General features: G+C 42.7%; 1 protein-coding gene across 2 annotated transcripts in view; it reads left to right on the plus strand.

The window, feature by feature from the left end:
* NOC3L (NOC3 like DNA replication regulator) overlaps positions 1–14,287 on the plus strand; it is a 130,155-nt gene that overhangs the window by 22,883 nt on the left and 92,985 nt on the right. For both annotated transcript variants that reach the window (XM_073596426.1, XM_073596427.1), the window contains exons 4-7: positions 2,785–2,942; positions 3,041–3,103; positions 9,855–9,985; positions 11,688–11,849. In XM_073596426.1, coding sequence (XP_073452527.1) covers positions 2,785–2,942; positions 3,041–3,103; positions 9,855–9,985; positions 11,688–11,849 — 514 coding nt within the window. The remainder of the gene's footprint in view (positions 1–2,784; positions 2,943–3,040; positions 3,104–9,854; positions 9,986–11,687; positions 11,850–14,287) is intronic.

Raw genomic sequence — 14,287 nt, forward strand, 5'->3', positions numbered from 1 at the left:
TCCCTACAGCCTTTCAAAATCCAGCATTTATTAAGCTTGTCTGAGCTGTCAGAAAAAAGGGTCAGAGAGCTGAAATTACACTCTGCGGAGCTCAGTGAGAAGAGCTTTGAGAGCTGATTGGAGGAAGGGGACACACCCCCCTTCACAAAGCTAACAGGGACAGTGTTGAGGCTGTCACAACTGGAGCTCCCTCCCCTGTCACTTTTTTTTTCTCTTGGTGTCAGGAAAACTTGTCAGAAGTAACTCATGCTTATAGCAGAGGAATGAAGCAGCAGACAAAAATGACACTTGGTGATCTTTGTTTAGACAATTGGACACTATAGAGGGATAGGCTTTGTTCATATTTCTTGTCTGAGGTTTACAACCACTATAAGGTGCTGGGAGGCAGATTCTGTGCCCAAGCAGCACCTGGCCTTACTGGGTCTTGAAAGCAACACCTTCTTTTCAAGCCTTACTATTAACATCAAGTATATCGGTAGAAGCCAGAATATTCAGCTGTCTTATCTTAAGAAATCTAAGGCTTCATGCACACTGCAGCTGTCAAACGCCTGTTTTACTTTTTTCTGCCCCTAAATGCCCCTCTGTTAGCCTATGTGTCCATGCACACATACTATTTAGGGACAGAAATTTTGAATGCAGCAAAATCGCATTTTGAAAAGGAGTGCATTGGGCAGAAACAATGCCTGATGCATGTAAATGCTACTAAGCGCTAGACATGTTTAGCTCTTGAGCATTCATTTATTTCAATGGCCAGAACAAATTAATATTCTGGCCAATAAAATAAACGCAGAAGCTTGATGCGCCTGAATGCGTCTTAATGCGCCTTTCTGAGTTTTTGTTTAACACTGCTTTTCTCCTGCCAGGACAAAGCCATTCAGAAGAGCTCTGTGCGCAAAAGGTTTTCTGTGTCTCATCCTTCTCCTTTACTTACAACAATAGTAGTCAAACCCAGACTGGTTCTCTGGCAGTCCACAGGGCTGGAGGCAAGAATCTTGCTTAAGCTCTTGGGGAAGTCTTTGGCATTAAGGGGTGCCCCTACTTTTCCAAGTGGAGGGATGGTTGCAAATCCTTGCAGGCTGCTAGGGAGTTTGCCCTTCTGTCATCCAGGTACAGATAGTGTACCTTTTTGGCTTTACAGGCTAATCTCTTGCTTTTGGCACTAATCAACTGTTCACCCCTAGCCTCCCATGCAGCCACACAGATTACCAGACCACCCCCTGCTCTATGGTCTTCTTTACCAAGGGGCTCTTGCCCTATCTCCTGTGCCAGCACAGTTTCAGGAGCGGTCTCATATCGTGGCCACTACCCTCTTCCTCTGAAAAAGTCTTTCTTTGGGCCATGTTGGTCCTTTAGGGGTTCCAGGCACCCTTCAGTGTTATCATCTCTCCTCTTCTCTAGAGCAACTCTCTGACTTGCTCAGTCAGCTAGGATCAGCAATGTGTTTTCTCTGATTAAAAAAGACCCTGAAGACATCATTGTCACCACAGCAGACATGGATTCCTCCAGATGTTGGTTTTAGTGTCTGTCCTGGTACCTTTTCTTGGCATTCTCTATCGTGGAGCACTCAGTTGACCACCTGTGAAGAGAGCGGTTGCCATGGGAATTAGCAGAAAACATTTTCTCAATATACCAATTTTCCTATACGATCGAACTGGACCTGGTTTCTCAATAATATAAACTACTTATGAGCTGCCAATACTAAAATATATTTTTTAAAAAAGTCCCTATAATACAGCTGCTGCAATCACAACCGTGTGTGTTTACAACTGGATAAAAGTGAAAATTAAAGACTAAAATGTGTTGTGCTACTGTGTGAATGTTAATACCAATGTATATTTTGTTCCTGTGTGTAGATAACGTGAATAGTGAACTGATGACCAAACAAATCAAAATCAAGAAAAACAAACAATCAACGGATGACAATAGAAAGATCATAAAAAACAAAATCTATCAGCCCCATAAAGTGCTAAATGCTGTCATATATTTCTCTAAGTGAATTGTGCTTTAAAGTGCAGTCTTCACAGGGTGTGTAAACCCAAAATCCCGGTGCTGTAAAGACTTATCGAAATATGTACCACCTTGGAGATGGGTAAAAATGTGCATTTATCTCGCTTTAATGACCTATAAGACAGTATTTTACCTATTTTATATCTGCTGACTTTTAATAAAAGGACACACACCTGTCCAAGGATTTTGTGCTGTCCTCACCCGAGACGGTTCCTCGCTGGTCTTCAGAGCGCCAGCATGTGTACAAAGGGAAGCCGGCTGTGACCCCTTGTGGCTTCATATCCATCTTCCTGCTGTGTATGTATTAGCTGCTCTGTGCTGTATGAATGGTCATGCAGCCTTTTGGGATCAGTGATATGTTAAAGAGAGGGGGGGCAAACTTTTAGGCAAACTGAGCAGAAGTGGGTGCTGGTACCTATCAAATCTTGGGTATCTGCCCCCCCCCCCCCCCCCAAAAAAAAATTACTATGCTAAATGTGGTTCGACGGGAGGACATCAAGCAAAACTTCTCCTTTAGTGTGAAGTTCTGCTTTTAAGTTAAAAAGTAAAAAGTTAAATGAAAGCTAATGCACTCTAGTTGCAGTAAACATTTGCACACTAGGTTTTTTTTTTTGTTGTTTCTATGACGTGCTTCTGCTTTCTACTCTGTTTAGAAATGTAGTTTAGCCTTTTCATTAAATAAGTGTAGTAAATGGAAATGGAATGCTGTCATCATGGACAGGTAACATATATTGATCATGTGTGCAAATTTAACTTTTTTTCCTGATTCTGCTTTAGCCAACCAGTTCATGCTACAAAAAGAAAACAGGATAGTGTGATTGAGAAGTATGAGAAAATGCCCAGACGTATGAAAACTGAACCTGAAAGAGAGGTCATTCACCTACTGCCGATTAAAGACAAAAGGGGCATTATTCCCCAGAGCATGGAGAAGCCAAGTAATTTGTTTTACCACTTTACATTTTTCTGTCCGATGCATGTGTTCTGTGTTTATTGCTTTGTTTTTGTTATATAACGCAAAACTTATCTTTTGCAGTAGTCCACTGCAAGGAGGAAGAAGAGAACCAGGAAGAGCTAATGGAGATGCAAGAAAATGAAGGTGAATTTTTTGCAGTCTACATTACCTGAATCTATGCATCAAGCTAATGATGCTACATGAAAATAGTTACACGGCAGAATTCTGTCCATAGAATGAAATAACATGCACTTGGGAGAGAAGATATTGGTTGAAGCCAGTGGAATGGGCATTAGGGAGTATTGGGCTGAGGACAAGTTACTTTGCATATACTTTGCATATACAGAAAGTCCCTGAGTTATAAACACAATAGGGACTGTAGGTTTGTTCGTAAGTCGCAACACTGCATTTGTATGTGTAACTTCCAGTTGGAACACTGCAATCGTAAGTGTAACGTCCGCCTGTGCATGCATGTGGGATGTTCCGGGCGCTTGTTATGTTATCTGGGTCTCTTCTGGCCATGCAGTACATGTAGTACTGCAGTATGAGATGTGTCCGGAGGTATCCAGGACCAGCGTGGAGCACAAGTGGCCGGCATTTGAGGCCGTTCGTAAGTAGGAGTCGTTCGTAACTCGGTTGTTCGTAACTCGGGGACTGCCTCTATAGAGTCTGCAATATATTAACATATAAATAGAAATTCTTGTGATTTGAAAGGGGGGTGTGTGTGTGTGATTACACTAGGGGCTGAATTTAATCAGTTTAGAACAGTCAGGTATGTGTAGAAATGAAGTATTGGATCTCACTTCTAATGTTAAAGGAGAAGTCCAGGCTAACACTAAAATAGCTACATCTATAGACATCCATGATCTAACGCTAACCTATCTAACCCTGTAAAAAAAGAAATCCGTATACATACCTTTTCTGAAGCCAATCCAACCCAATCCCACGCTGAGCTGTCAGCCGCGGTTTCGCTGTGGAGGCAAATGCAGAGGAGGCAGCCAACAATGGAAGCCCCATAGTCTATGGGTGACGCCACTTCCCATTCATTTCATAGCCATTGTTGGCTGTGTCCTCTGCAGAGCTTCTTCCACTGGAGACCGGATTGGATCGGCTTCAAAAAAAGGTATGTATTCTGATTTCTTTGTTACAAGGTTAGTATTAGATCGTGAATGTCTATAGGTGTAGTGTTAGGCTGGACTCCTCCTTTAGGCTACTTTCACACTGGGGCGGGGGTCCATTAGCGGTAAAGCGCCGCTAGTTTTAGTGTCCCTTTACCGTCGTTTTAACAGCGCTTTTCGGCCGTTATCGGGGCACTTTTGACCCCCGCTAGCGGCAGAAGAAAGGGTTAAAAGCGCCCGTGTTGCGGCGCTTCTGAAGCACTATCCATTCATTTCAATGGGCAGAGGCTGTGTAGGAACGCTGTATACACCGCCTCAAAGATGCTGCTTGCAGGACTTTTTTTCCTGTCTTGCAAGTGCACCACCCCAGTGTGAAAGCACTCGGGCTTTCACACTGGGGAGGCATGAGAGGCGCTTTACACAGGCGCTATGTTTAGCACTGAAAAGCACCTCAGTGTGAAAGTACCCTAAAGGTTAATATATCTCACTTCTATGACTTTGTTCTAATGATGCATCGAGTAAAGACAGCCTTATAGGCAAAAAGTAAAGAATTTGGACACTAAAGAAACTTGAAAGAGATTTTTTTGAAGTATGTTATACTTCTGAAAAGTGTAACACTAAACATACTTTTTTTTCATTATGCATATATAGTGTTAATAAATTAACCGCTTCAGCCCCGGAAAATTTTACCCCCTTCCTGACCAGAGTGTTTTTTGCGATTAGGCACTGCGTCGCTTTAACTGACAATGGCACGGTCGTGCGGCGTGGCTCCCAAACAAAATCGACGTCCTTTTTTTTTCCCACAAATAGAGCTTTCTTTTGGTGGTATTTGATCGCCTCTGCGATTTAAATTTTTTACGCTATAAACAAAATAAGAGTGGCAATTTTGAAAAAAACACATTATTTTTGACATTTTGCTATATTAAATATCCCCCAAAAATTTATAAAAAAACATTTTTTTTCCCTCAGTTTAGGCCAATCGTATTCTTTTACATATTTTTGTTAAAAAAAAAATCGCAATAAGCGTTTATTGATTGGTTTGCGCAAAAGTTATAGCGTTTACTAAATAGGGGATAGTTTTATGGCATTTTTATTAATAATTTTTTTTTTTTTTACTAGTAATGGCGGCGATCAGCGATTTTTATTGTGACTGCGACGGTATGTCGGACTTTTTTGACACATTTTTGGGACCATTGTCATTTATACAGCGTTCAGTGCGATTAAAAATGCACTGATTACTGTGTAAATGACACTGGCAGTGAAGGGGTTAACCACTAGGGGGCGGGGAGGGGTTAAGTGTATCCTAGGGGAGTGATTACTAACTGTAGGGGGATGGGCTAGCAGTGTCATTACTCTGATCATAGCTCCCGATGACAGGGAGCTGTGATCAGTGACACTTGGCTGAACGGGGAAGATGCTTGTTTACATTAGCATCTCCCCGTTCGTCCTCTCCGTGAGGCGATCGAGTCTGCGGGACCCGCGACCCGACTCACGGAGCTCCCAGCCGGCGCGCGCACGCAATGGCATGGCGGGAAATTTAAATAGACGTACCTGTAAGTCCATTTGCCCAGCCGTGCCATTCTGCCGACGTACATCAGCATGCGCCAGTCGGGAACCGGTTAAACACTACTTGATGTCAAACAAATATGTTTCACCACAATCTGCACTTTTTTGTGTATAAATTATGTATTTTTAAAGTCCACCTCCAGTCACGTTATTTATATTACAGTATATACCATGCTATCAATACTGAAAAATGTGTGTTAAATCATAAAGAAAACAGTATGCAGAAAATAAAGAAAAATCTTTGAAAATCCAAAGTACCAAAAGTACTTCTTGTGATGTTACTGTAAAGTAAAATTCCACTGAAGTGAAATTTCTTTGCAGTCTTCATCTACCAAAGTGAATCGGTACAAATTAAAAAGCCCTTTGTGCTAATTCTCCATCTCAATCAGAAAGCATGTATGACGAATGTGATAAAATTTCACTTTACAGTGGCAGATCACAAGAAGTACTTTTGGAACTTTGGATTTTGAAAGACTTTTTGCTTGATATTCACATGCACTGTTCCATATAAAATACTGCCTAGATATGACGCTAGGTATTTGTAGCTATTGTAATTTTTTTTTTTGAGTGGGAAAGACCTACAACTTCTGACAAGCTAGTTGATACCTGTGCCCACATTTGAGAGACTGACTTTTTTCTTTTGTCTTGGCAATAGTTGGAATGTCCTAGTTCACCCCCACTGTTCCCAAAAGTTGAAAAGTTTTTTGCTGGAATCTTACTTTTAATTGGGTTGCTGTCTCCAAACCCATAACTGGAAAAAAATTGGTTAACCATTTTCCGCCCGGCCTATAGCAGATTTGATGGCCGGGCGGTGATTCTGTTATTCTGACTGACGTCCAGCTGGATAACAAGCCGGAACGCGCCCCCGGGGGCGGAGGTGTTGTGTGTCACTCTGACACACTGCATATCCGATCGTGGTAAGGAGCCTCTTCTGACAGAGGCTTTTTGCCACGTGATCAGCCGTGACCACTCACAGCTGATCATGGCGTGAACCAGGAAGTGCTGATAAACGGCATTCCTCAGTTTGTGCTGACAGGGAGAGCCGATCGGCGGCTCTCCCTGTCGGGGGGGGGGGGGGGGGTCTGTGCTGATAATTAGCACATTTGCGGGGGGTGGGGGGGTGCCTGGTATTGAAGTGGTTAAACAGTCTATACAGTAAGGAAAATCTGATTTACGTAGGGGTTGGTAAAACCCCTTATCGAGGCTGTGATCGGGAACAGTTGCCTTCCACAAATTCTCAGCTGTCTCATTTTTTTTTTTTTTGTACGAGTCTGTGTGCAGGAGAGCAGCTCCCAATCACAGCTTCAGTGCATGTTTTTTTTTTTTTTTTTTTTTACATTTGCTGAGACTGTGACAGTTGTTCTGCGCAAAGCTTTAGTTGTCAACTACACGTGACATAATGGCTAGGGGAGGAACAGCAGAAGCCGCTGGAAAGAGAACAATCTGACCTACCTGCACGTGTCACATTTTCTTTTTTTTACCCCTGCAAAAAGTTAGTAAAATAATTGCCTAGAATTGGCAATTATTTGTACAAATGGAGCACTATTATATTTAGAAATTTAAAAGCTAATTTTGGGTCTGGTGATGGGTTCTTCCAGGAGTATGCTCGTAATCCAAAGTACTCGCATATCAAAGCGAGTTTTCCCATTGAAGTCAATGGAAAATAATTTGTTCCGCATTGACTTTAATTGGATGCAATACCGCATGCGGCCAGAGGCGGGGGGGGGGGTGCCAGAGAGCTTCGGAAACGGCCGAAAAGGCCCGAGTACACTTCAGGTGACCTTGGCAAACCTCGGAAAGGACTCCTACCCGAGATTTGCCAAGGTCAGCCGTGCTGTACTCGGGCCTTTCTGTGCATTTCCGAACGTGATGTTCGGTTCTGGCGCCCCCTCCCCCCACCTCAGACCAAAAGCGGTACTGCACATCACTTTGGGCTGAATCGTGCTCGTTTTGCGAGACAACACTTGCAAACCGAGTTACGATTTTTAAAAATACAGTGCTCGTATTGCGAAACGCTCGTTAACCGCGTTACTCGCAATCTGAGGTTCCACTGCACGTGCTCTTAACTTGGCCATCTACATTTTGTCCTTATTGTCCTCCTACTTTTATTCATTGTTGGGAACAGCAGGTAACATGTCTTAGTGACCTATTGATTAAAAGTTAGACGCAGCATGTAATCTTTGATTAATGCTCATCAATGAGTAGATGCGGTACCCCTTCATGCTTTGACCCTATAGATCAGGGGTATTGAATTAAAATTCAGAGGTCCGACCAGTAACATTTTCTCCCACCAGAGGTCCGAACCAAATTTTTTTTCAGCCCTCCCTTTCTATATCACAATCCTTTATTTCAGTGTCCTCAGTTCTCCCCACACATCACAGTCCCCCACTTTACATCAGTTTCCCCTTCGCAATAGTGTTCTTAGGCCCCTGCACATAACCCCCACTCCCCCTTTTTTACAATAGTGTACTGAACCCTCTTCACATAACACACCCTATATTCACAGCAGTCCTCAACCCCCCTTGAAATCATCACCCCGTCCTGCAGTACTGTCCTCTGCCAATTTTACATCACCCTCCCACAGCACTGCCCCCTTTCACATTATCACAACCCCCTCCCCCCCAATAGTATGCTTTGCCCTCCTCACATTAACACACCTTCCCAAGCACTGCCCTCCTTTACATCACCCTCCCAGCACTCCTCCCTGCCTTTTACATCACCTTCTCCCCTCGCAGCACTGCCCCCTTCACATTTTACTGAGTCCTTATTTGGCTAGCCTCGGATGGCATTGGCGTCATGTCCATTTGTACCCCCTCTCGCCATCGAGGGCGACTTCCAGTGCACACCCCGTCATTTGATGTCATGTATCCCTCCTCTGCTGTGCCCGGAGTCCATCGATGTCCGACGCAGCTGTGCCCTCACGCATGCACGGGACATCCTTGGGCACGGCCATCGCGCATTTGTGGGGTCATGTGCATGCAGTGGGGCTGTTTACACGCCGCATTTTGGCGGTGTTCTACTGGGGGCTCCTAAATGGTGTGACATCGCAGGTCCGGATGAAACGGCCACTAGGTCCGGATATGGACCACGGTCCGCCATTTAGTGATGCCCACTATAGATAATATTGAAATGATTAATGCTCATCAATGAAAAGATGCAGTACCCCTTCATGCTTTGACCCTATAGATCATATTAAGATGATTGTCAATGTACTCTGGACCTTTGTAACCGGTTGCAAAATGTACAATAATATGATTATGAAATTAACAGGACCTTGTAGAAAGCAGAAAAAGAGAATCAATTCTATGGTTGTTTTTCATACTCAAATTATTCAAGTATGTTTTGTCTTCTAAAGTCATGAAAACAAACTACTATGGCTGTTTTTTTCCTGTGGTTATCTGCATATTTATACAGCAAAAAAGCAGGAAAGTAATAATTTGCATATACCATGAGCTGTGTGCTTTGAAAAATAGCTCATAATTTATTATGTTTGTGCATATAGATCTTTTGGAATACTGACTTTTATACGATCACATGAAACAAGCTTTTCAAGCTAAACTCTGGTTGTTTTTGTATGGGAGAACATAGTTTTGTATATCTCTTACTCCTGAAGGCTTTCTTCCAAAACCGCTGTTCTTTGGTGCTCTTTTGGTTGCAGGCAGCAAGCAGTCTTATCATATAGTATTCACGTCCTTCATTTAAAGTTAAAATGCAGAGGGCCTGCCCAAAAACTAGAGCATTCCAGAGAAGAGGTGAGTGCCAGCTGTGAGGGATAAGGTAAGTAAAACTACTTTTTAATGTTGCTCTGGACAAAAACAGGCATTTAACCCTTGACTTGTGGGAGAAGCCCTTTTGCAGGGGTAACTTTTTGATTTTACCTAAAGTTCAGCTTTAAAGTTTTTGTTTTTTTCTGGTTTTGGAAGGAAGTCAGGTAGTGAGAGAAAATCTGCTGCAGGGACACCAACACAAATAAAATATTTACCTATTCTGCTAAAGAAAAACATTTTATTTGTCTGTGTTGCTGTTGTAAAGTCCCTTTTGCTTCCTGTCTGTAATAATGTTGTCTTTAGAAGAAGTGTCAGTAAAAAACACACAGGGGTTCTAATCCTATCCCACTCTATGCAAAGCTTTTTAATCTTTTTAGATTTTTTTGCACAAATCTGTCGTAAATTTAGTGAAGCAAAGGTATTTAGATTTATTTGTTTTACCAGATGTGCCAGAAGAGCCACTGCATTTGATGAGTACAGAAGAACTGATACAGCATAGAAAACAAAAGCTGGAAGAGAAGAAGATTCACATTGCGACCTTGGCCTCAGCCATACTTGCAGATCCAGAGAACAGTGTGTGTGGTTTGTTTTTTCAAATACAGAGGCATGTGTTTATCTTTATCTTTAACCGCCTCAATACTGGGCACTTACACCCTCTTCCTGCCAAGCCATTTTTCAGCTTTCAGCGCTGTCACACTTTGAATGACAATTGCGCGGTCAGGCTACACTGTAACTATATGAAATTTTGAGGACCACAAAAAAGGACCACAAATTTTGAAAAAAAAAAGTTTTTCTTAGTTTCTAAGTTTTGTAAATAAGTAATTTTTTCTCCTTCGCTGATGTGTTGGCACTGATGGGCTCTGATGGGGCGGCACTGATGGGCACTGGTGGGTGGCGCTGATGGGCACTGGGCACAGATAGGCGGCACTGGTGGGCATTGATAGGCAGCACTGACTGGCATCACTGATGGCCACTGATTGCTGGCACTTGTGGGCACTGGTTGGCATGGATTGCTAGCAGTGGCATTGCTGGCACTTAATTGTAATTAGTGCCCTGATTACATCCCTAGATGTCCTCTGTGAGGAGATGCCGCTGATCGGCTCTCCTCTCACTCTGTCAGTGTGAGGCGAGGAGCGCCGATTACCGGCAACTCCGTGTTTACATGTGACTGACTGTGATTGGACACAGCCGATCACATGGTTAAAGAGCCACGGATCTTTACACAGATTGGGGTTGCGTCGTGTCCTAGCAAAACGGCACGGCCTCTGCGCGTGAGAGTGGTCTTTCTGGTAGGCCGTCATATGACGACCACCCAGAACAAGAGCCGCACCGCCCAGCTGTCATTTGACGGTGGGTGGGCAGCAAGTGGTTAAATATATTTACTAGTCAGTCTGAGCACCAGGCAAACATTTTATCAATGTAACATTATGCTCAAATAAAGCTTTAAGTATAACAAAAGGCAAAACTTTTTTTTTTTTTTTTTTTTTTTAAGTTTTACATAGGGTGGAGAGGGATACGATCTTTTTTAATGCTCTGTGTGCCCCTTACGGAGATTCACCTTCTTTATTTGTCCTGTTTACCATTATCATTGAGCCCGGGTTCACACTGCAGCGATGTCAGACATTGAATGTGATTCGCGATCGCACTGCGATTTCCCCCAACCCCCGCCCGGACTGGAATCGGATCGCAAGGGTATTCTCACCCATGCGATCTGATTCCTGTCCAAATCTACAGTTCGCACTGCGATCTGTGAACTGTTCTGGGGGTGTAATTAACATTGTATTGACACCCGCAGTGGTTCAGAGGGCAATGTGAACTGCCTGCGGGAGAGATGCAATGTGGGAACCGACGCTGGTTCCTGCATCGTTACAGTGTGAACCTAGGCAGAAAGTGAAAGTAAAAGAAAATCTCAAATTCTGGGTTGTCCCCAGAAAAGTAATAGAGGGGAAATCTTCCAATGGGGACACTAGTTCTGGTGACCTGGAGTTCCCAAGGAATTCCCTTAATTTTCAGGGATTTCCTCTCACTTCCTGTTTGGCTATGGGACAGGAAGTGAAGGTAATGTTGGTCAGTTGGCTCTGTTGATCAGTGTGTTTATGGGAAAAGCCTGGACATGCATATGCAGTGTGTATATATGAGACATGATATTGTTGCAAACATTATGATAGCACCTTAGTATGAGAGGGGTTTATGTATACTCCCTATTGTAATTTTGTAAAAATTAGGGGTTATTTGTATTACATACTGAAATAAAATTTTATTTTGCCTTTTAAATAGATCAAAAAGCTGAAGGAACTTCGTGCTATGCTCATGGAACAGGATTCTACTGTAGCGGTGACTGTTCGGAAGCTGGTATTGATATCATTGATGGAAATATTTAAAGATCTTGCCCCTTCTTACAAGATTCGTCCACTGACAGAGGAGGAAAAGACTGCTCGGGTGAGACACGCATAGGAATTTTTGAGCACAAAAAGTTAAGCAGTGTTATTTTCAGTGAATGTGTATATATGGGGGATAATCCATTTACCTCCCTAAATGCCACCTCTTCTTGTCAGGTAAACTTTTTTTTTTTTTTCCCTGAGCTCAGCTGAGTCACATTCAATATATGCTTTATCGTGGCACTCTCATAGCTTTAGATAATCTGAAAAGAATGATGCTGTATAAATTAAATCACATTCATTAGATTATGGGAAGAATTTGATTACGTTTTTTAAATTGAGATATTTCGAAGCCAAGCGCCAAAATTGTCCCATAATCAGAAATGACTGAGGGCTTTTTGTGGCTAACAAGCTATTAGATGAGGACCATTTCATTATTATTGCTGCTGGGTTTGTTTCTTATTTCTTATACTGAGTGTTTACAGATCCTTGCAGTTTTATTTTTTCCTTAAACTAAGGTATCCTTATTGTACCTTTTACAGGATATTAGACTTGAATTAATAGACCATGGGCTATTTGCACCAGCCTTCAGATCATTGGACACTGGCAAAAATAACTTTTTGCTGTGGGTGACCAACACTTCCAGCACTACCATTCGTACTCTCTTCTGCACCCTAAATGCTCACAAAAGTGCCTGCCTGGCTTCTGGCTTTTCTACGAACCCAGGGCAATAATGTCCTAGGTTACTTGGATGACAACTTACCCTTTTTTTTATTTTTTTTGGATGACTTCTTACTGAAGAACTTTTCAAAATCTTGGCTTCCAAAGTCCAGTGGATGATTCATTTCTTTCAAACATTTTGGCTAGATAATCAACCTTCCAAAGTCTTCTCTCCAGCCCTCTCACTGTCTGGAGTACCTTGGTCTAATCTTGGACACAGTCCAAGCCAGTATTTTCTATGGTTGCTTCCCTAAAGGTTCCACACAAATCCCTCGGGTCAAAACTGCAGTTGGTTTCTGCTTGAGTGTTCTAGGCTTGATAGTAGCATCCCTCAAGGCTGTTCCCCCTTGCCCAGGTTTCACTCCAGGCCTCTAAACCCTAAGTAACGCTTTCCTCCCCTACCTTGTGCAACAGTTGAATGAGGGATATTCATCAAAGGGAAGGCATGACCTAGCTTGAATGGAACCCAAATTTGGTGAAATGAGAATTGGCATATTTTGGCCTTTCTTCAACCAGGTCTTGAAAAGCATTTGTCTGAGTACCTTCAAGGGACAGGTTTCTGCTTTATCCATCTTGGTCCAAAAACCTCTTGCCTCAATATCCTTTATCTTTTTTTTCCCTCTCCCCAGGGCGTTGCTCATATAAATCCCACAATTTGACCTCCTGTGTCACCTTGGGATCTCACCCCCCTTTGAACCTATTAGAGATATGTCATTGGAAGATCTCACTTGTAGGTTGTCTTTCTGGTAGCCATTACACTTGTTAGGCTTGATTCTGAATTGATTCCTGACTGATTCTTTACTATGATGGGCGCTTTCGTTTTGTCACGTTTCTTACGTTTTGCACAAAGGACAAAGTTGTTGAGACCAAAACCTCCCTTCTTACACAAGATGGTCTCTCTTCACCTCAATAAGGACATAATTTTTCCATCCCTCTGTCCTGCTTCAAAACATTACAAGGAAATTGCCCAATATTGCTTTGATGTGGTCAGGGCTGGCTGGGTCTACCTTAAAGTTACACTCTGCCTTATCCACCAATCAATGATGGAATGGGGAAAATCTTATGGAAAGGGTTCCCCCTTCCCCATTCAGAGCCCACTTTGCCAGGGCTGTTGTCTCTTGGTCTTTCCAGCATCAAGCATCTGCTTTACAGATTTGCAAGGCCACTACTTGGTCCTCTGTTCAGACATTCTCCAAGTTGACTGCTCAGGCCTTAGCTTATGTGAGGTTCAGCTGCAAGGCTGTTTGTTTAGGTTCTTTTAACCTTTGTTTTCCTGTGGGCCTGTTGGCAGTTCGGTTTATGTTGTTGCCTACTCCTCAGATTATTGCTTGGGTATGTCCCATGGTCTGAATACCATTTCAGTGTCCTGTACTGTACGATTAAGATAAGAAATTTGACTTGCCTTTAAATTCCTAATTTTGGAGGACAGGACATGGACTCCCTTACTTTGTCTTGATCACTCCTTGCTTGCAAAAAACTCATGGAGTCTCAGAGTAGGTGGGATTAAGTGATGCGCTCTCTGGGTAGCCCTAGCAAATATTTTTACCAGTGTTCCAACACCTGGTAGCTGCACATAACCCACAGTCTATGAATACAATCCTGTGCCCTGTACTGTTCTCCTAGCTAAGGATTTTACTGGCAAATCAAATTTCTATTTTTGCATATTGCATTTTGTCATTTACAAATCTACCTCTAGTTAGTTGTCTGAAAAAATAGGTTCATTTTTACTAATAAATCTATGTAATGTACTCTGATAGAGAAAGCTGTACATTTCAGGAG

The sequence above is a fragment of the Aquarana catesbeiana genome, linkage group LG08, assembly GCF_042186555.1.
Source record: "Aquarana catesbeiana isolate 2022-GZ linkage group LG08, ASM4218655v1, whole genome shotgun sequence".
Lineage (NCBI taxonomy): Eukaryota > Metazoa > Chordata > Amphibia > Anura > Ranidae > Aquarana > Aquarana catesbeiana.